The sequence below is a fragment of the Chrysemys picta genome, chromosome 2 (assembly GCF_011386835.1).
Source record: "Chrysemys picta bellii isolate R12L10 chromosome 2, ASM1138683v2, whole genome shotgun sequence".
Taxonomy (NCBI): domain Eukaryota; kingdom Metazoa; phylum Chordata; order Testudines; family Emydidae; genus Chrysemys; species Chrysemys picta.
Window position 1 is genome coordinate 10421607 of NC_088792.1, and position 22985 is coordinate 10444591.

The following is a 22985-nucleotide window of genomic DNA, read 5'->3' on the forward strand; positions in this document are numbered from 1 at the left end:
ACCCACAACTCAGTAGGACACCAAATAAGGTGGAAATGTTAAGCCTTGGAACAAGCATATGCTGTTTCCTTTTGCCTTTTTTTTTTTTTGGTCTTGAAACCTGAAAGAGACGATGAACTCCCAGTGCGGGAACCCAGCTGACATCTGTATAGTGTGTGATATTTAAATACAAAGCAACATAGCAGCACTGTGCTCATTTTCACCCTCCCTATCACAGTTTTGATTTTAAAATGATTCAAAACCTAAATATTAGCAAGGCAACAAAATGACACGCCAGGTCTTTTTTCCCCATTCCTCCCCCAAAAAGGCTAGGAAAAAATCCACTCACAAACACAAGAATACTAGCAGACCATGTAATATTAATCAGCCCCCTTTCATTTTCTTTTAAAGGAGCGCGGTCAACTGGCGGTCTAAAATTCAGGATCTGAACCCAGAAACATTCTATAAAACCTAACGCAAATAGAAATCTTTTAATTAATTCAAAACAATTTCAATGAAAACGTGGGGCTGGTAAATGCATCCCTGCAGGGATGGAAACTCAAATGTGGCAGTGTTGGTGCTGAGGCAGAAGAACTAGCAAGTGAAACCGACTAGTAAATACATTTTAAATTTTTAAATTAAATTTATGGAGATATCCTACCTCCTAAAACTGGAAAGGACCTTGAGTCCAGACCCCCACCTTCACTAGCAGGACCAAGTACTGATTTTTGCCCCAGATCCCTAAGTGGCCCCCTCCAGGATTAAACTCACAACCCTGGGTTTAGCAGGCTAATGCACAAACCACTGAGCTATCATTGCACCCTCATCTGCTAATGAAGTCAATAGGAATTGAGGATTCTCAGCTTGCATCTTAGGGCTGGGCCTTATCTGTCTCCAATAAGTGACACCCAGTGCAGTAAATAACTTCTCCAAGTTAATTCTAGTGTTCCTCCCAAAGCGTATGCTCCACCCACCTGACATCTACGGTCCATTCTTTCTCACCTGCGCACAAAGCAGACATGACGCCGACTGCCAGATACCAACAGGCCAACCTCACACATCCACTCATTCCTGTCCCTGGGGAACTCCCAGTCAAACGCCATTTGGAACCTGCACAGCTGCTGCCACATCAGTTCTCCTGTGCAAGATTGAAAATGTGATATGATGTGACATCAACACAGGGGACCACATCCTGCGCTTGTTTTCACGGGGTAAATCCAGAATTGGCTGACTGATCCCAGTGGAATTACTCCATCTGTGCAGTGGTGTCACTGAGAAGTTGGCCCAAGATTCCATGTCAGGCTGGAATTAAGCCTTTTAATTATTCAGTGCCACCAAACCGCGTGACCCGTACGTTTTTAGATTCAGACCATACTCACGCTGGCCTATGTCAATGCCTTTTTGTTTCATCCCCTGCAGACTGGTTCCCGGCTCAAAACCCCAAAGGAACCATTAAGATCATCTAGTCCGACCTCCTGCGTAGCAAAAGGCATAGAATTTCACCCAGTGCTTCCTGCACTAAGTCCAACACCTCCCTTTTATTTACAGAGGAAGTGGCCCTTCACCCCGGATCGAGTGCTCAGATATACCTCTCTCCGGAGCAGCCTCCTCTGAGTTCATGTCGCTTCTCCCCAAAGCCCCTCTCCAGTGGTATTGCCTTTAAAAACAACAAAAAAAGGAGGGATTATTAGAGAAAATAAAGGGGAATTCACAAGCAAGCCAAACATAAAGCAGGAGATAAACACAGCTGCACTAGCACATGCCTGCAGAAGGCATAGCTAGTTAGATCCTATGTATGTCTAACAAGCAAGGTCAGCGCATCTTCCACAGACTCTCTAGCTGTACCTGCAAGACCTCGATGCTAAATGGACATGCAACAGATTCTTCTGCCCTTCTCCTTAGGAGGCTGCTGAAAATCTGGCCCTGAGGGTCCTTATTACATTTTGAACTTGCTGTGGCAAGTTACACCCTTCATTACAGCGTTGATGATCGCAGGTCATTGAGGGCTATTTTGGGGAGGCAATGTGAGCTCATGGTTGGAGCCGAGAACGGAGACAGGACTTCTGGCCAGAAGCAGCCCCAGTTGCTTTGCTGGCCCAGGTGAAACCTTTTTTGGCACCCCTACTCCCCACCCCCTCGCAGCAGCAGAGAAAAACAAAAACAAAACGCAGCTGGCCAGTCAGAGGGGAGGGGAAAAAAAGACAAGTGGTATAGCTGTTCGGCACCCATCCTGCTTGCCCGTCCTTAGAACCAGCCCTGCTCCTGACTCTGCCCCTAACTGGCTCTGTGACTTCTGAAGAGTCACTTAGCCTCTCTGGTTCTCAGTTTATCCACCTGTGAATTGGGTTTATTGGTCATACCAATTAACTCAGGCCTGGTCTACACTGGAAAATTAGGTCGGCATAACTGCGTCGTTCAGGGTTGTGAAAATACACACCCTGAGGGATATAGTTAAGCCAACCTAAGTCCCTGTGTAGACAGAGCTAGGTCAATGGACGAATGCTTCCGTCGACCTAGCTACTGCTCTCAGGGAGGTGGATTACCTACTCCTGTGGGAGAATCCCTCCCTTTGGCAAACTCTGTCCTGTCTACACTGAAGTACTACAGCGGCGCAGCTGTGCTGCTATAGCATTGTAAGTGTAGACAAGCCCTCGGCCTAGATAGTCTAACGGCCCCTTTGAGCCTTTACATCTAGGGACTTTCAGGGATGCTCTGAGGCGGAATTGACTAATGTTTAGAAAGTGCGTTGACTGCTATGGACGTTTCCCTGAACAAAAACTGAGTACGGGCCTCAGGACTTGACCCGTTAATACATCAGCAACTTGCATCTCTGAAATCCTCCCATCTGCCCACCCCGCCTCATTATCCAAACTTGGGCCAGGCTTTGATGTGCATTGTTGCATTGAACGGTCCATTGAGATGCCACACCTCCCCAGCTCCATTCGGATGAATGAGATTGCATTGGGGAATATTCAGGGCCTTGCTTGCCCACAGAAACGAAGCCTGCTTTTCGACAGCCCCGGCAAACTCTGCTATAGGCCCTGATGCTGTAAAAGCTGCCAAGGCCTGACCTCATCGCAGCTTGTCAGAGCTGAACTTTCCTCTCCCTTATGACCTACTGCGCAACACTTCCCCTCCAGGCAATACCAAGCCCACCAGAATCTCCCAGACGACCCATTTTGATGATGCTTAAAACACAAGACATCTCCTCCCACCTCAGCCGCCATTTCCCCTTTCAGAAATGGTGGACTGCACAATGGCGCCATCTATGGGATGGAGGACCCTGAAATATTGTTGGTACAGTGTCTTGTTAATAACAAATAATATAATAATAATAATAATAGTAACAATTGCATAATACCCAAAGATGGGATGGGTGCATCAGAAAAATCAAAGAAAGACTCGGTCCCTTCCCCCAAAGAGCTCACAGGATAAAGATGTGTGTACACTAGGGGTTTTTAATTTCCCATGAGTGTTATCACTGGTACACCCGCACCAGTGGTAGGACTGTGCGTTACTACGTGTCTGTACAGCACCTAGCACAATGGGACTCTGACCCTGTTTGGGGTCTCTAGGTGCTACTGTAGTACACATGAATAATAACAACAATAGCAGTAGCAACTGTGAGAGCTCAGTGTAGACAAGATTTTAGAAGATCTGGTATTTTTACCACCATTTTAACTAAACCTGCTGAATGACGGCTTAGTTCATACAGTGCTGAAAACAAGGTCAGCTGCAGGAAACCTGTCTAAATTAGGGCTGCAACCAGTCCTGATGCTGGCTCAGCTGGACGGTGGAACCAGTGACATTTCCCAATGGAAAACAGGCTTTAGGGCTGACTCAGTGGGACTATTCAGGGGAGTAAATGCTAGTCAGCATGAGAGCATCAGCAGCAGTTTCTAACCTCTCTGAGGCAGGGATCATCTCTTTGGTCTGTATTTTGTACAGCACCTAGCACAGTGGGGGCCCGGTCCATGACCCAGGCTCCCAGGCAGCACGCTAATACAAATAACCAATAATAATATTAGAATTTAACACTCTGCAAACATTTCAGGAAAGCATTTATTTTAACCTTGGGCCAAACACATCCCTGGGGTAATTTCCCCGGCACAAGGAGGTTCAATTTGAGATGACTGTCCTATTAGGGTTTGTGGAATTATATATTTACTAACACAAACCCTAAATGGTGAGTCTATTTGTCAGGACCCATTGAAATAACTCTTAAAAGAAGGGTAACTTTAAAAAGTTGGGGTAATAAGGAGGCATCTAAATGCCCAAGAAGTCTCTGTAAGAGCCATTGGAACGTATGAAATGCCAGGTTGGATCGGACGAATGATCCATCTAGCCCTGTATCCTCTCTCTGACACTGGCCAGTGCCAGCTGTTTCAGAGCAAGAAACCCCAAAGGGGACAATTATGGACTAACCAGCCCACAGGAGAAGTTTATTCCTAACCTCCATCACTCAGGATCTGATCTAAAGTCCATTGAAGTCCGGGGGGGGGTTGGCTCAGGCCCCAAGAGGTTGGGTTATGCGCAGAAGCATGAGCGTCAACAGGAAGCCGTTGTATCTGTCACACACCCAAAAATCACGTGTGAAGAACATTACAACCCGAACAAAGACAAGCACACAAAAGTTAGGAAATGCCAGAATTAAGGTTGCCTGAGCAACTTAAATCTGGCCTCCTTGTGCGTATGTGTTATGACATGACCAGATATCATTACATATTACTAGACCTTGTACTCTTTCTCCGCAGGACCCTTCCTCATTCCATTCACAGGATGGACGGTGAGCCTGTGTGGGTAGCTATTCGATATTTCTGTTCATCCAGTGTGTGCCCTTTTCGCCACCCTCCCACCCCCCGGCCTTATTTACTGAGAACCATCCAATGCTGGCACTGAATACAGAACTGTTCATTTCCCCAGAGGTGTTGCTATTGCACTCAGCACTATAATATCTAAACGCTTCACTTTTCAATTAATGAAATTCTCTCGTATGAGATGGGGGGCTGTTATTCCCATTTGACAGATGGGAAACTGAGGCACAGAGAGAGGAGGGTAAAAGTTTCCACTAATTTCGGGTGCCCAACGTGGGACAGCGGGGGCTTGGGTTTTCAGAGTGCTTAGCGCTAAATTGCACTCTGTTTGTTCAAAGCACAACTCCCACTGACTTTAGCTGCTGTGAGCACTCAGCACCTCCGCATATCTAGTCCCAGCTGCGTCAGGCTCCGCACCCCGAAAACGAGGAGCCGAGAATTAGCAACCAGCTGACTTGCCCAGCATCACATAAAAACTCTCTGGCAAAGTGTCATGGTGTTCACCAAGCCCACACTGAGCACAGGCAGAAGGGAGGGATGAGTCTCTGCCCGCTCACAAGCAGGCAGGCCCCAATGCCGCTGCCACAACTGCCCATCCTGGAGACAGGCACCCACAGCTGGGCCCAATAAGGAAAACAAGCCCAGCTCTAAAGGACGGAGCCTGGAGAGATGAGGAGGCCGTCCCAATACAACAGAGGGCAGGAAGCTTGCAACTCAATGCCGATTTTCTGTCAAGAGAAGTTCCTTTGCCAGCCAAGGTCAGGCCTCGGCCTTGTGGAGGAGATGTAATGAGGTTTACAAACCCCATCCTGAGCATGGGCAGAAGGGAGAGGAGAATCTTCTCCACTTACAGATGTGAGGAACCCGGGTGTGGGTGGTGTAGTCTAGCGGTCACAGCTGGACTGGGGTCCACAGGTCATGGACGGTAGTCCGTGAGCAGGGGTCAGAGGAATTACTAGAGCCAGGTTCAATAAGCAAGAGTCAGAGTCAGGCCAGGTTCAGAGATCAGAGGTAGTATCAGCCTGCAAGAGTCAGGGTCAGCGCCAGGCTGGGGTTGGAGACCGGAGATCAAAAGACAAGATGAGATCTGAAGTCGCAGCGGGGGCAGAAGTCTGTGTGGCTGCCCAGACAACTTCCCGGGGCCCCTGCCGGGTTAAATCATGCACTTGGCCAATCAGAGGGCCGCAGGGTACTGTCACTCTGGGTACTTTGCGTGGGACATTCTGCGGTGCCTGCTCTCCACAGTGCTCTCGCGATGTGGCTCTGCAGACCCGCCGGGTGGCCTTGTGGGAACATCCGCTGTTCCAGGCTCTTACAACAGGCAACCAGGCTGACTACACCCCGGCGCAGCTGCCAGAACTGCCCATCATGGAGGCAGGCACCTACAGCTGGGACCAATGAGGAAAACAAGCCGAGCTCTAATGGAAGGAGACCAGAGAGAGATGAGGAGGCAGAAAGGCCTGGGATAGCAGACAGGCCACAGCCAGGGTCGCCGAGAGCGGGTTCGGGCCCCGGTGGAAAAAAAAATTCTGGGACTCCCAGCAAGGGCGGACCGGCTAAACAGGGCCGACGAAGCTGGGGAAGCCGGGCCCCCTTCTGGACTGCCAGGCCCTGGTCATTTGTACCAGCTCCCCCGCCCTCTCGTCGGCCCTGGCCACAGCCTCATCCCAGGCTGCCTCTGAGAAACTGACAGGGAGACAAAGGAAGACTGCAAGCCCTGGAGATTAAGGGCTGATGGACTGAGCTAATTTGAGATGGATAGAAGGAGACGGTTAGCAGAAAGCTGGGACCTGTGGAGAGACTGCCACAAGAACAGCTGACACTGAGGCAGGGAAAGAATCCAGTTCTCCAGGGTGGCATTCAACTGGATGGAAATTTCCTGGGCAGGGTCCGGTGGGAAAACGAGTAAGTGATCATGTAATTAAAGATCGGCTCATTACAGCTACATACAAAGGAGAGCTGAATGAAGGGCACCCTTAAATTGGTATTTTCTAGCTTTTCAGTACTTGACTTTGCAACCTTAACCTTAATTTAGGTGTTTTGTATGCAATTTTCTAAGCTGCTGAACAAGCAAACTGACCAAGTTCCAGCCTGTGGCAGCGTATTGACCCCCTCCATGGGTTGAGATTTTGAGAGCCACAGCCGAGGTGTCTGCCACTTGAGCTGACGGAGTCACTGGTACCACAGGCAGGCTGGTATTTTCGGTGTGGACCAGCCACTACAGGGGGATGCCGAATTTCCCAGTGGGCTTCACAATTATTTTGCTGACAGCAGAGAAATGATGATATTCAGGAGCTGTGGGTTAAGTTCCAGGTTGGAGGGAAGTGTTCTCTAGTGGTTATAGATTCTTCTGCTCTTGTGCCCCCAGCTTGTTCTCATTCCCCTCTGCTCTTATTGACCCTACCCCAGCTCCTGTCCTTGTACGCCGCTCCTCCTATCTTCCTCCCATCCAGGCTCCAATCCATCCCCCACTGTTCATATCCATCCCCCGTACCTCCTGCCCCCTCCACTTTTGCTCCTAGCCATTTCCTCTCCCTCTGTACCTATTCTATCCCCCCACTCCCGCCCCAAGCTCCTGCCCCCTTTCCTTTCTGCACCTATCCAACCCCCCATCCCATTCCTTCTCTCTCTCCATTGGTGTCCACCCACTGCCTCCCATCCAAGCAGCTGCTCCCCTCTTCTGCTCCTATCCAATCCCCACAACCCTGGCTCCTGCCCCTTTTCCCTTCTATCCAACTCCCCACAGTGGTTCCTGCTAGGGTTTCCAGGCGTCCGGTTTTCCACCAAAACGCCCGGTCGAAAAGGGACCCTGGCGGCTCCAGTCAGTATCGCTGACCGGGCCGTTAAAAGTCCAGTTGGCTGCCCACAGGCAGGGTGCCTGCCCAGCTCCATGTGGCTCCCAGGAAGTGGCCAGCACCTCCCTCTGACCCCTAAGCACAGGGGAGGCCATGGGGACTCTATGTGCTGCCCCCCGCCCCAAGCGCCAGCTCTGCAGCTCCCATTGGCTGGGAACCATGACCAATAGGAGCTGCGGGGGGGGGGGGGGGGTCCCTGAAGGCAGGGGCAGTGCACAGAGCTGCCTGGCCACACCTCCGCCTAGGAGCCAGACAGACATGCCAGCCACTTCCCAGGAGCCTGAGGTCAGCGCTGCCCGGAGCCTACACCCTGAACCCTCTCATGCCGCCACAGCCCCCTGCCCCAGCCCTGAGCCTCCTCCCACACCCAAACTCGAGCCTGGAGCCCCCTCCTGCACCCCAAACCCCTCATCCCCAGCCCCACTCCAGAGCCCGCACCCCCAGCCGGAGTCCTCACCCCTCCCGCTCCCCAACCTCCTGCCCCAGCCCAGAGCCCCCTCCCGCACTCTAAACCCCACGGCCCCAGCCCGGAGCACCTTTCTGAGGCAAAGGTCACGCTCCTGCCAAATTTCTAGTGCCCGCTCCAAAGCTGGGAAGTGCTAGAGCTTCTCAAATGAAAGATCACCGGAATTTTTTAACCTCGGGCCAAACAACGTATTTCCAATCTCTCCCTCTTCCCCCCGCCCCCAGCCTCATTTTCAGAAACAGCTGAGCCATTTGAGTTGAAACTTTCCAAAAATCATTCCGCCTGAGGGAGACGCCCAGTGTGGCACATTTCAGCCCAAAGCGAGTGAAAACAGGGTCTTTATCACAGAAAGCATTGGGCAACCTGAGTCACAAGCACTGCTACCACCTCCACACCGATCATCTACTTAAAGGGCTTCTATGGCCACAATTACCATTACCACTGCTGGCCTCACACTCTTTAATGCACTGCCACAGCGCCCCTGAGAGGCAGGGCAGGGCTACGATCCCCATTGTATAGAGGGGAAACCGAGGCACAGAGCGGCTAAGTGAGTTGTCCAAGGTCAGAGTGGAAGTTTGTGGTGGCTCAGGGAATCAACCCCAGTCTGCTACCTCCCACCCTCGAGTCCTAACCACTGCACCATCCTTCCTCTCCGCTTGGCTCTGCACTGCCCCGAGTGCAAAGAGAAGGCAGCTGACCTTCAGCCCGTGGTGGGATGAATCACCTGGAAGGATGTTGTGTGCGGCATCCATGGGAACGCTGAGTCAGGAGTTCCATCCATCCCCATGCCCAGCCCGGGACACTGCGTAGGGATGGCTTTGGAAATAGAGAGCTGAGCGGAGGCCCTTGTGATCCACTGAAGCCCCTTGCACTACGTCACAGATGCTTCCTCTTAGACCTCAATGTTCCAGAACCCGTTGTTAGAGGGGAGAAATGACAGCTGTCTGGGATAACCGGCCAGTAACAGCTGATCCCCACCGGATTAACCTCCGGTGGCTTCTCTGCTCCTATGTTTGGAAGCCTCTTCATTTCCTGACATAAGGGCTGCTTGCAGGCCGATATCAAAGGCTGTGTGAGAGTAACACACACAAGCGATGCTGGCCAATGCTTTAATCCTTGGAAATCATTTGTTTCTGTCGATGGGGCTATTACAGCCGCCGCCAAAGTGCTTTCCGAGAACTCCCACCCCGTGGGGAATAAAGAAATCATAGTGAATCTAAGCGGATTTCTTATTCAGCAGCAATTTTACGGCGCTGTTGAGAGCCAAGGCTGTCAATCTCCCCAGCATAATCCTAAATGCTTGCTAGGAACATTATTATATTCCGATATTGAAGGGAGGCTGCAGGTACTGGGAGGAATAGCAGTGATTGTTACTGCAAAACACACCCGTGAACCCCCGAAATCAGAGAGGGAAAAGAGCAGTGCCAACTGATGCAGGATTCTCCCCTGCTCTGGATTCCTGGGAGCCTTGGCCAGTGTGGTGACGGGGCTTTCAGCCCTTCCCTTCCTTTATTGCAACACTTGCTGTCAGGGAATATGCACACGGTGCAATGGCCATTCTAAAAAGCCCACTGAAGTAGGGGTCAGAGTGAAGGCACCCTGCCCCAGCAGGAAGACCAGCCAGGATTGTGCTTGCCAGACCAACTTGATGCACATAAGTATCAGAGGGATAGCCGTGTTAGTCTGTATCCACAAAAACAACGAGGAGTCCGGTGGCACCTTAAAGACGAACAGATTTATTTGGGCATAAGCTTTCGTGGGTAAAAAAACCACTTCTTCAGATGCATGGAGTGAAAATTACAGATACAGGCATAAATATACTGACACGTAAAGAGAAGGGAGTTACCTTACAAGTGGAGAACCAGTGGTGGCAAGGCCAATTCGATCAGGGTGGATGTGGTCCACTCCCAATAATTGATGAGGAGGTGTCAATACCAAGAGAGGGGAAATGGTTTTTGTAGTGAGCCAGCAACTCCCAGTCCCTATTCAAGCCCAAATTAATGGTGTCAAGTTTGCAAATGAATTGTAGCTCTGCAGTTTTATCAAGCATTCTTAAAACTACAAGACCAACCTGGGGAAGTGGGGAAATAGATTGACAGAGCGAGACAGGTACCCAGAGGTCACCTACTACAGGACAGGCCCAAGAAGGAAAATAACAGAACACCACTGGCTGTCACCTACAGCCCCCAGCTAAAACCTCTCCAGCACATCATCAACGATCCAGGGCCGCCCAGAGGATTCAGGAGGCCTGAGGCAAGGCAATTTTGGGGGCCCCTTCCATAAAAAAAAAGTTGCAATACTATAGAATACTATATTTTCATTGGGGCCCCTGCAGGGCCCAGGGCCTGGGGCAAATTGCCTCACTTGCCCCTCCCTCTGGGCGGCCCTGCAACAATCTACAACCTATCCTGGAAAATGATCCCTCACTCTCATAGATCTTGGGAGACAGGCCAGTCCTCCCTTACAGACAGCCCCCCAACCTGAAGCAAATACTCACCAGCAACTACACACCACACCACAGAAACACTAACCCAGGAACCAATTCCTGTAACAAACCCCGTTGCCAACTCTGTCCCCATAACTACTCTAGCAACACCATCATAGGACCCAACCATATCAGCCACACCATCAGAGGCTCATTCACCTGCACATCTACTAATGTGATATATGCCATCATGTGCCAGCATTGCCCCTCTGCCACATACATTGGCCAAACCGGACAGTCCCTACATAAAAGAATAAATGGACACAAATCAGACATCAGGAATGGTAACATACAAAAGCCAGTAGGAGAATACTTCAACCTCCCTGGACATTAGATAACAGATTTAAAAGTAGCCATCCTGCAACAAAAAACTTCAAAAACAGACTTCAAAGAAAAACTGCAGAGCTACAAAACCCCAGTGTAGCCAAGACTTCGGGCAGGCCGGGGAAATTCGACTAAAGATAACCAAAGATGGCTGTTTTACTCTCAGTTCATTCTCTGGGTGGCATAGCAAATGCGTCCCTTTCAAGTCAGCCTTCCCATGCTTGTCTTCCCAACAGGTAAGCACCAGTGAGCTGAGACGCAAAGACAATGAGATGTGGAACATTCGCGTCCACGCTTTGCTCCACCTGGGGGCGATCGTCGCGGTGGATGTGTTTTTCCACTTCTTCTACATCTTGACCCTTCCTGCGGACGTGAAGTTCGTGACTCGGCTCTCAGACTGGGCTTTAGGTGAGTGACGCAGAGAACCACCTTTCATTCCTGTCCCTTAGCCGCTTGGGCATTGGCAGTCTCTGATTTTAGCGGTTTAGAAACTTCTAGAGTCTGAAATGTTAACTAATATTTTTATTCAGGTGCCTGGATAATGTAATGTAATAAGGGAAGATAAATCAAGGCCAAAATGGTTAACCGTGGGTGCTTGAAGTTGGGCAACTAAATCATTATTTAGGCAGCTGAAGTAAAAAGGCCTGGTTTTTGGGAGCACTCAGCAGCTCCCATTGTTCTCAGTGGGAATCGTGGGAGCTCAGCACCTCTGAAAATCAGCCCCAAGGTGTCTCACGTGGGGCACCTGGTAACCCAGAATTAGTGGCCAGAGTTCTAAGACAACAAGACACACTGTCAAAGTATCGACTTTCATGTTCAACAACAGCTTCCCCACTGTTTATCATGACTCTGTATTCGCGGGACCAGAGTCTGAGATTCTGATCTCAGCCACACCAGCGTGAGCACAGGAGGCCACCAGAGGGTAAAACGCAGAGAACTTCAGTGGAGTGGCTCCACATCTGCACTGATGTAACCGGGAGCAGAATCTGGCCTACTATGCATGTGTGTGGACACAGGCAGAGGCGTCACAGGAGACAGAGCCTTGAATCAAGAGCCACGGGCAACAACCAGATAAAGAGAAAAGTTGCCGCTGTCTGAGCCTGGTTCATTTCAGGCGGAAGGTGTACTTGCCATGGTCCTTTCTGAGACCAGAATGTGCCCATAGCTCAGCCTCTGAAGGTTTGAGAATGGAATAAAAACAAACTTTGATTTGTTTTAAAGTGTGACGCCTGGGTTAACCGCGGATACCGGTGCTGAGACGGCTGGCCCATGCTACTATAGCCATTCTCCTCGATGGATCACATGCAGGAACTGAATCCAGGAGTTTTAGATCTAAAAGCACAAACCTCTACTGCTTGAGTTAAAAAGACCAGATCTGCTAGCTCAGAGGAAGCAGCAGTCCTAAGCCTATTATTGATGTATTATGGCACTGCCTAGAAACCCCAGTCACAGCCCAGGACCCCATAGGTGCCATACAGATTCACAACAAAAAGACAGTCCCTGCCCAAAAGAGCTCACAATCCAAGTTACTTCTATATGAGGTCCGGACCCCAGAGGAAAACGGAGCCCCCTTGTGTTAACCAGAGCGGGTTAAATGTGTATTTTGTTAGCATATGTAGTTGCATCTAGATGAAAATGCTTTGTGAAATTAGGTCAGTTTCACCGGAATTTTGGTTTGGAAGAAAACCAGAGGGGGGAAAAAGTTCTGACACTATGAAAACGTCCCATTTTGACACGTTCCAAACGAAACGTTTCAACTTTTTTGGTTTGAACCCACTTTTCATTTCCATTTTTTTATTCTGTAGGGTATCATACTAGAAAATTAAAAGGGCAATCTTGAAACACAACGTTTCAAATGACGCAAAACGATTTTTGTTCTGAATTTTCCTTCCCAGAGAATTTCAAAAACTCTGGGGTCTGTTCTTATTAAGAATGAAGCCAGATTTCGAAATCACAAAATCCTTCACTGAACGGAACTTCTGTCTTCTGCACGGCTCTCGTGTTAATATTAGATCATGCTGCTGTTTGCCTGCCTCTCACTGGGCTGTTCTCTTTATTCCCTTTGTTGATGCGCACCATACAGCCGGCCTGGCCTACTCTAACTTGGTGTATGACTGGGTGAAAGCTGCAGTGATGTTTGGAATTATCAACACCATTGCTCGGTTGGATCACTTGGACCCGCCGCAGCCCCCAAAATGCATCACCATGCTCTACGTCTTTGCAGAAACGTGAGTGCATCTAAAATGTTAACGGACTCAGGCAGCAGGAGACGGATCCAGTCAGTCCAAAGGAAATATACTGATAAGGAACACAGCTTTGTCATTTCTCTCTCCTTGCAACCAGTTGGTCGAATAGTCCCAAGATCTTATCGGATAAGGTTGCAAAGGAAGGGAGAATGATCATATGCTACATACTAGTTAGATGTGGCCATGGTCCCAGATCCTCAGCTGGTGTCAACAGTCATGACTCTGCTCAAGTCTATGGAGTTAGACTGATTTACACCAGCTGAGGGTCTGGCCCATTATCCCTGCCTACTGGTATCAGAATGGCGTAAGCACATAGGATGGAGAGAAATTTTTTAGCGTGGTCCAGGGGGATGTAAGCAGGAGAAATGGGATGGACGGAAGAGAAGGGACATGTAGGCTGAATATCGGGGAGAACTTCCCGACAAGGTGATGTATTATTGTGTGGAACAGTCTCCAAAGGGAGGAGGTGGAAGTCCCATTACTTATGACATTTTTAAAACTAGACACTAGGCAATGCAGGAAACCGTCCTTCCCCAAGAGGTACATTCAGTCAGTGAACTACAAAACCTTTCCTACCTCCAGCTTCAATGGTGGATCTGTCAGGACACCGTCAGATTGTTCCCAACTATCCATAGTGTTACAGTGATGTGAAAGGAGAATTACCCCCTTTTTCTGGCCCACTTCTGCTAAAAATGTAGCTTACATCACTATTTATATCACTGAAGTCAATGGCCCAGAGACGGCTCTGGAAGAGGCATCTGCTTATGCCCAGGTCCCAGTGTGGCCCATTGACTTCTGTGGCGTTTGCATAGGAATAACTCCAAAATCAGATGCTTTGGTGAAACAGACAGTTAAAGTTAACACTGGTATTCTGCGCCTGGCAGACAAACTGGTTAATCAGGAGTAAGTTCAATGGTGTTACACCAGTGAAAAATAGGTGCAAATGAGAGCAGACGTCTTTGAATGACTATGTAATATAGTGCAATTGTTACCACTTCCCATTTTAACATTTTTCTCTCGTTTTGCCTGTCTGTATTTTAGGCACTTTGATAGAGGGATTAATGACTGGCTATGCAAGTAAGTCTCCTTAGGAGATCTGTCATCTCCACTGGGGTTTGGGACCTTCTCTTCCATGGTATGACTGACTCCCTGAATGGCAACGTAACTGGAAGGATGTTAAGCATTATTCACTCTGGTCACAGAGAACCCTAAAGCATCTCAGTTTTCATCTCTTTGCTGATCAGCTCCCTAAAATGTGATCCAGCCAGTCTGTTTTTTAAAAAAGGGCTGGGCCAACTGGTTTGGAGACAACAAGAACCAGCCCGAACCACCACCCAGAACTCGACTCAAACCTTTTTGCTGAACAATTCTATCCCAGTTCCCCTCCAATCCAATTCTCTCTCGCTCCGCCGAATCCAGCCCCCCAAAATCTTTGGTGACCTCGTTCTGACCATATCCCATGGCTGATGCTGCATCCACATCTTCTTCAGCCTTTCAACTGTTTTCAGTAACAATAACATGCTAGTGACTGTGCAAGGAAAGTGTCAGGTGGTCTGTGATTAAATGTTTGTGCACCAGGGAACCTGGTAAATAGTTCATACATGGCAATGTGGTAGGGTTGCAAACTTGGTAATATTTAAAAACTGGATACTCCGGCAGGAGTGCCGGAACCTTCGCCACCCTGCATCTTCCCCTGAGGCCCCACCCCAGCCCCGCCTCGTCCCCCCCAAGATCCCACCAACATTCACTCCTCTTCCTCCCTCCCCCATCACTTGTTACTATTCCCCTCTCTCCCCTGCCGAGGTTGGGAGGGATTCATCTGTGGAGCCGGGGCTGGGAGCTGCAGCCGCCCAATGCAGGTAGGAGGCGGCCCTGGCGTGGGTAATGACCCGGCACCTCCTCACCACCCCCGCCCACAGTAACTGGACTTTGTGTGTCCAGTCAGTAGATCTGACTGGACACTATCAGATCCTCTTTTCGACCCACCTTTCCGGTCAAAAACCGGGCACGTGGAAGGAAGAGGTGTCACAATAAGTGTATATCGTAAAACCCGTAGCCTTGCGGGAGAAGAGCGAGAGGGGCTGTGTAGTGGCTTGTATTACAGTGATACGGTACATGCTCATTGCTGGAGGTTTCCCAGACATCATCCTTCCAGCCCCCCAAGTAACACTGCCCCGGCCCTGCCTGCTGCAGAATCCCGTCCCCAAGCCAAACCCCCTGAAACGTCTTGGGGTTTCCTACTGGCTCTCCTCCCAGTTGCCCTGCAGAAGGGTGTAACCCTCGCAGTGCCAGACAGCAGCCATCCCCACCATTCACTCCCCAGCAGATGTAACTCGTTCATTGCCAGGGGACCCCTACAAATTCTTCCTCCTCCCGTGCAATCGCCAGGAGATAAAACGCCTGCAGAAGACAGTCCTGGAGTAACTTGGTTGGAAGCCAACGCTCTCCATAGAGTAACGAGGGGAGGAATTCTCTGTTCAAGCTGCAGAGTTGCTGCTCTAGCCCAGGGGCTGGAGTAACAACAACAACTAGCTCTTACAGAGCCCTTTCCATCCATGGCTCCCAAAGGAGGGCCAGGATCACCATCCCCATTTTACAGATGGGGAAACTGAGGCAGAGAGGGGTCACAAGACTTGCCCAAGGGCAAAAGCACCAACGTTTAGTTTTTCCCAGCGGTGCTCCACCCCCTGCCCCAAGGCCCCTCTCCCACTCCATCTCCGCCCTCATTCCACCGCTACCTGGTCCCACTCTGCCCCCTCCCCAAGGTCCCTGCCCACCTGCCACTTGCTGCTCTCCACCCTTCCCCAAGTCCCTCCCTGGGCCACCAAACAGCTATGGCTGGTGGGTGCTGAGCACCCACTATTTTTTTCCCGTGGGTTCTCCGGAGCACCCATGGAGTCGGCACCTATAGCCCAAGGCCATCCAGCAGACCAGTGGCTGAACCAGGAATAAAATGCAGATCTCCACTAAACAATACCGATCCTATTGACCCCTAGGTACGTGTACGATCACCTCGGGGAGAACCACGACGATGTTGTGAAGGAGCTTCGGGCCACCATCTGCACCTTCGCTGTCACCACCCTGTGGCTGGGCCCCTGCGAGATCGTTTACATCTGGTCTGTCTGCAACTGCTTCGGACTCAACTTCGAGCTCTGGGTGCAGAAGTTTTTCCAGATGGAGCCCTTTGGCAGCATGGAGGTAAGAAACTCAATGGCAACCTGCCGTCAGGTGGGGCGGATCAGCTGGTTTGGGGTGACAGATCGATAAGAACATGTGCGACTTCAGTGGAGCTGCACCAGTTAACACCCAGGGGCCCAAAATGCTGGCTTCATTCAGCATTGCGTTGGAGCCGTAACTGAGGAACCTCAACACTGTCGCGCTCCCTGGCAGTCTGCCACAGAACTGCAGTTGTCCCTGCCTCGGTTTCCCTTAGTTTGTTCAGGGATGGAACCTATATCCATCAGTCTGCGTTTGTAACCCCAGTCCTCCGGCTGGGTGAGTTACTTGTGTCTCTCCCCTTTTAGGGCTGAAAGGAGTCTGGCCCCACCCAGAGTCCTTCCCGTCTCTTTAGTGGACCTTCTCTCAGTAGTCCCAGGAGTTTGGGCTTTTGGCCTCTCTTCTTATCCCTTCTTTTGGGGCTGCCCCCTTTACAGGTGTCTTCCCTTCTTTCTTCAACAGGGCAGGAATAAAGTAAGTTAAAGCAGGAACACAAAGGCAAAGTCGAGAATTCCTGTTATTGTTGCCATCCCTGGTCAGGGTTCTCAGCAGTCTCTGCTCCGTGCGGGGCTAGGAGGAGGATCGAGGGCTGCCCTCTCCTCTAGGTCCCAGCCAAGGGACCCTGGGTGATGCGGTTGGGGACTTGTTTTCATAAATCTTTTACTGCTTCCCTGGGCTGCTTCCTACCTCAGGGCCTTGACAGTTCCTCCTGCCTGATAATCTTTTCAGATCCCTTCTGGCAGAGAACTGGTTTTCCTGGGCAGCTTCCTCCTGTCTGACCCCATGGAGCCCCTGCCCTGGGGCTCTCTGGATCTCCAGCCCCCCTGTTCTGGCTGGGCTGCGGCCTTTGATTCCCCCCTTCCCCCCCCCGGCCGTAGCTGGCCCTAGGTGCAGCTGGGGAGGTGATCACTCCCTTTTTTAACTCTTTACGATATGTCTACATGAGCATCCCATCCTGGGGTCAACAGAGTCAGGCTCGCACTACCGTGCTAAAAACAGCTGTGTAAATGCTGTGTCTCAGGCTAGAGCTCAGTCTGACACCCACCCCCTCCGTAGGCTTCAGAGCCCAAGACACAACGTCTACACCGCTGATTTTAGCACAGTAGTGCCAGGTTGAGGCTGTTGACCCGGGCTAGGCGTCTCGCTGCCATGAGCTGTGTAGACGTAGCCTTAGTGTCCGTTCTGTCGTAGGGTCTATACACCGCATCAAAGGAACATTCCCCATCTTTGGTTGGGAAGGGGGGACAGCCCCATCCCTCTCACCTAAAGCCTTTTGGATACTTCAGATCACCCTCATTTTGGTTTAGAAAGGCTGGTAGATCTGAAGGGATCACCTCTAGGGCAGAGAGGGCTGCTTGGTCTCCATGGCCATAGAGTCCATGGCCCTTCTGCTGGGATTACCAAGGGCTCTGAATGGCAGCCTTTGTGCTCCAAGTCCTTCACGTTCACGAGCAGCAACATGCACACGCAAAATCCAAATTCCCTCCCCCCAGAGCCTGATCCAAAGCCCTCCTGAGCTCCTGGGTGCTTCAGGGGAGATTGATTCCAGCCAGAGAACTGGAGCGTCCCCTAGGGGGAAATGGAGAGGCCATCGAGGGACCCAGAACTACTACCCGTGAAGCACCCACAGCGACTCAGGTGGAAGTAAAGTTAAGGCCAACCAGAAACAAAGCATTGAATGTGTCCACATGGAATTTTTCCAGAACATTTTTTCATTCTGCATTTTTTTTTTTGACATTTCAACTTTTTATCCCAATTTGGGATGAAAACAAACATTGAAATACTGGAATATCCCACAGGTCTGAAATGCCATTTTTCGATCCGTTCTAAAGACCAGTGACCCCCATCTAAATCTGGGAGCTAGTGGCCGGTAGGAAGATGCTACCAGGAAAGATGCAAGAAATCACACCAGGGAAACATTTGTGTTGTTTTTTACCAACCCTAAACCATCAGACCTGACAACAACGCCCTTCAAAGAAACACTTCAGAGCTAACCATCCCCCTTGCTTCTTCAAATTGAACTTGTAACCAGATTATAGCACACAAAGCCAGAGAAATCTTATTGCTAAAGGCACCACAATTCTCAGCTCCAAGGGTCCTGGGATTTCTAGTTCTCTTTGAAGATTGTTATAAAAACCACTTCCCGTCTCCAGTCAATGCAGCGGCACTGAGGATTACGTGCAAGTGACGATCACATTCTGCCGTTGATTTTTTTAAATCTTAACAACCTCCAGCTAGTGCTAATGACAATCATGACAAAGGATCGTGCCCATAGCAGTGTGCCTCAAGGCAGCCTGTTATTACTAAGGTGCACAGGAGGGGCAAAAAATACCTCTCATCATCTAGTATGCACTTCGCAAACATTGGTCCATTCCCTGGTCTACCTGAGCGGAACTCAGTGCAGGACCAGAGAAGTTTGAACAACCCTTGTGATCCCCCAGGGCTGGGTTCCCTGGGCGCTAACAGGGCCTAAATGCTGCTGCATTCTACACATGGCTGCCCACGGCCCCCAGGAAACCATTCCAGCAACTGGAGATCAGCCACATGTAGCAACATCCCAGCCATGCCCCCTCCCTCAGGCCAGGCCTCCTCTCTGGAGGCCAGGAGGGGTGGTGGCCTGTCCCACCGAAGGAATCACAGAACAATGCAGCTATAGTATGGAGTGAACCTGGACTGTCTGCCTGCCTGATGACGGGAGATGCTGAATTCTTCCATTCCCATCAGCCTCCCTGTCCTGATGAGCCTACAGTCTCACTCAGGCAAGACAAATGAACCCAGGACAAGACCCAGGGGTATAATCCGGGCTAGGGCAGGGGTGGGGGGAGTCACTGAAGTGGGGAGGGTTTGCTTGGCAAGGTGGCTATGAGAGGTAGAGAGAGCACCCAGGCCCAGGCCACCACACAAGAGGAAGGAGAGAGGGGCAAAGGCAGCAGTGAGGCGGGGGAAGAGCGGAGGGAAAATGAGAGTGCCCACACGAGCCAGCGTGAAGCACAATGATGTTTACTTAGGATCTCTGCTCCCTAGGCCAGACTCCGCTGCCCCGGCTCTGTTGACTTCCACTCTGAACTGTGCCCTCCAGGGGCGCACGCCATCCCGTCCGGAGCCCCAAACGCCATTGCAGGCTGGTGCTCGTGGAATGGAAGATGGTGGCCTGGGGCTGGCTCAGCTCACGTGTTAGCCTAATGGCCCCACGCTACCGTCCATTAGCGAGGGGGATCCTCACTCTGCTATGGGCACTTCACACAGAGCCGATCTTTGTGAGCAGCAGCCCCAGTCCCAGGTAGGGTTGCCAATTTTGGTTGGACGTATTCCTGGAGGTTTAATCACATGACATCATCTTTAATCCAAGATTAATGAATTGAGATAGTCTATCTCCTAGAACTGGAAAGGACCTTGAAAGGTCATCAAGTCCAGCCCCCTGCCTTCACTAGGAAGACCAAGTACTGATTTTGCCCCAGATCCCTAAGTAGCCTCCTCAAGGATTGAACTCATAACCCTGGGTCTAGTAAGCCAATGCTTAAACCACTGAGCTATCCCTTCTCCCCTGGGAAACTTTAATTCCTGGAGACTCCAGGCCAATCCTGGAGGGTTGGCAACCCTAGTCCCAGGAGTGCCTCCCGGAAGGTGCTGAGCGTCCCCAGCTCCCATAGACTTCACAGCTCAACACTTCACAGGACTGGGAGCCGGAGCGTCAAATGGAGGGAGACAACGAATGGGCCAGAGAGAGGAGCGGACAGACTAGACAGGAAGGATGGTTCAGGTGGTTTGTACCTGGGTTCGATTCCCTGCTCTACCAAAGTTTCCCTGTATGATCTTGGGCCCATTGAATTCAGTGGGAGTGAGGCCCTAGTCTCTCCACACCTCAGTTCCCCATCTGTATAATGGGGGTAATAGCACAATTGTACCTCCCAGGGATGCGCTGAGGATAAAGATGGTGTGGTGTTCAGATACCACTGTCATGGAACTGGTGATAGAAAGATGGGCTTTTGGAGAACACAGCTAACAAAAATCCCACTCCCCTTAGCAGGCAGCGCTGTCCCCTTACGCTCCTGTCCCTCTGTTTCGCTGGGCAGGCCAACATGTCAGAGCCGATGTCTCGGCGGATTAGAGGGATCTTCGGGGCTGCAAACTTCTGGGCCATTGTCCTCTACAACGTCCTTGCCCTCAACAGCCTGGACTTCACGCTGCTGGTTGCCAAGAGAATCCTCCTGACAGGTAAAGGCCTTCTGTTCCCCCGGGGATGGGCAAGCCCTTTTTCTTTGCGTACAGGAGTCACTACACCAAACTCAAACCAACGACCCCACTCCAGCCTGGCACCCCTGACTTAACGGCAGGAGCGTTTGTGGTTAGCTTATATGCTCCTTGGGACAGGGACCATCATTTTTTTGCCATGTTTGTACAGGGCCTATCACAGTGCGGCCCTGTCCATGGTTTAGACCTGTCGATGTAATTGCAATGGAAATAATAACAACAGGGATTTATTTCCCCGCTGCCTCCTTCTTCCGTTACGGCTGCTATTCCCGTGTGGAGCTGAGATTGTCAGACACGCGCTCTCCTCACCAGCCTTGTATTTCTAATAGCTTCTTAGGCAGCTGTATTGGATCCCTTCTGTTATTAAATCCCATTTATTCTCCCATCCCCTAATAACTTACCCTGACTGTGTCTTTCTCACCGAGAGGTGGCAGCAGCGTGTTGAAACAGCCTGCGCTGTAAGTGGCTGACTGAGTGGTGCCCAGTCCCCTTCCGGCCTTCCCCACGGGACTGACCGGGGCTCAGGAGGGGGATAACGTGTGACCTGGGGGGTTCAGAACGACAGAAGTTCCTGACGGCTGAGTTCATTGTCGGAGCTAGTCATGTTACTCATTCAGAAGTCCTGTTTTAACAGGTACAGAGCCTAGATCTCTCTTTCTCTGCTATGGAAATCGTTGTGGCTTCTAACACTGCCAGACACCTGCCCAGTGGAATTGCGGCCCTGTACTTGAAGCTGCTTATCTTCTCTATTATTGATATTCTAAACGAGGGCCTGTGAATGGACTCCCCTGTTATCTAGGACAGAGAGATTGATAGTTGGGGTGGGATCTCCAGAGGGCAGTTCCAGGCCCCATGTTTATAGAGGGACTGGATGTGAAGATACATTGCATGGGGCTGGCTAAGAGCGAGTCTACACTACCACACTACATCGGCACAGCTGCACCGCTGTAGCGCGTCTAGTGAAGACACATATGCCTATGGGAGAGAGCGCTCTCCCGTCGGCATAATTACTCTCCACTTCAACAAGAGGCAGAAGCTATGTTGGTGGGGAACATGTCCCACCAATATAGCGTAGTGTGGACAGAGCTTTAAGTTGATGTACCTTACGGCGCTCAGGGAGGGTGGCTTTTTCACACCCCTGAGCGCCCTAACTTACATCAACTTACACGGTCTTGCAGGCAAGCCCTAAGTGGGACGAAAGAGTCCGTCTGAGCTTGGGGAGCTGAGAAAGTCTTTCCACGGGATTCAAAGCTGGGAGGGCCTCACGGTTTATAGAAGACCCTGCTACTTTGGCAGATCTGGACCTACCCCTGGAGAACTCCGCCCCAGTGGATGAGTGCAGATGGGGTCAGATCCAAAGTCGATGGAAAGACTGCCATGGATCGCTGTGGCTCATGCACAGACACGGTTCCCCGTGTTTATCACCTCTCAGGACCTGCCCCACACCAAGCAAGGATGCTGAGTTGCAGTCAGACTAGCTTTGGAGAAGACCCTCACCCTTTTCATTAGCGCCCAAGCCAAGCTGACTTCTGTCCCTCTGACTCGCAGGTTTCCCACTGAGCACCTTGTCCATCTGGTTCATCACCTACTGCGGAGTGCAGCTGATCAAGGAGAGGGAGCGCCTCCTGGCAATAGAAGAGGAGAAACGAGACAAAGAAAAGGCAGCGTAGAGATGAGAAGAGGATTGGCCCAGACACCTCAGCGGCAGCATCACTTCCTCCCGGCCTTCCAGGCCAAGACCCCTGCAAATTGGGGCTCTCCAGCATTATTTGCAGTCAAGCTACTGTATCTCTCCCATGTACAAACCACCTGTAATAAAAATCTTCTAGCTTAAATAAAGATTTTCCATAAGACTTTAATAGGCTTTTAATATGCTAAGAACATATGGCAGGCTAAGTTCTGTTAGATCCATTTAATAGATTCTAAGACCTGGTCATCTCGTCTGACCTCCTGCATAACACAGGCAGTAAGTTTTCACCCACTGATCCCAGCATCTCAAGCCCATAACTTCTAGTTGAGCTAAAGCATTCAGTCCTTTTGCAAGACACACTTGGTGTTTCAGAAAAAGGCATTTCTGTAATGCACCGGGCTAATGGTTCTCCCCATAGGAAGGGAAGGATTCCTTCCTGTTCCCAAGAAGAGAGGAACATCTTATACCCTGAAGCATGCAGTTTGGCTACTGTTTTCTTATCCTATCTAATTATAGCTTCGTAGTAGGGATCGAAAAATTACCCAGCCCTTCACTAATGCATTCTGGGTGCTATGCATATGTTTCAATCTAATCTCTGTATAACATAGGGTGACCAGATGTCCCAATTTTATAGGGACAGTCCCAATTTTTGGGTCTTT

At 50.5% G+C, this 22985-nt stretch overlaps 1 protein-coding gene across 2 annotated transcripts in view; it reads left to right on the forward strand.

Annotated features, from left to right (window-relative positions):
• HHATL (hedgehog acyltransferase like) overlaps positions 1–22495 on the forward strand; it is a 40503-nt gene extending 18008 nt beyond the window's left edge. Inside the window, exons 7-12 of one of the 2 annotated variants that reach the window (XR_010598190.1) lie at positions 11160–11331; positions 13007–13151; positions 14211–14246; positions 16166–16367; positions 20459–21270; positions 22185–22495. Coding sequence is in view for 1 of the 2 variants with exons in the window: in XM_008170753.4 (XP_008168975.2) it covers positions 11160–11331; positions 13007–13151; positions 14211–14246; positions 16166–16367; positions 20459–20600; positions 22185–22306 (819 nt within the window). In the remaining variant the exon portion in view is untranslated. The remainder of the gene's footprint in view (positions 1–11159; positions 11332–13006; positions 13152–14210; positions 14247–16165; positions 16368–20458; positions 21271–22184) is intronic. The other variant, XM_008170753.4, reaches the window with a different exon arrangement.
• The last annotated feature ends 490 nt before the right edge of the window (positions 22496–22985 follow it).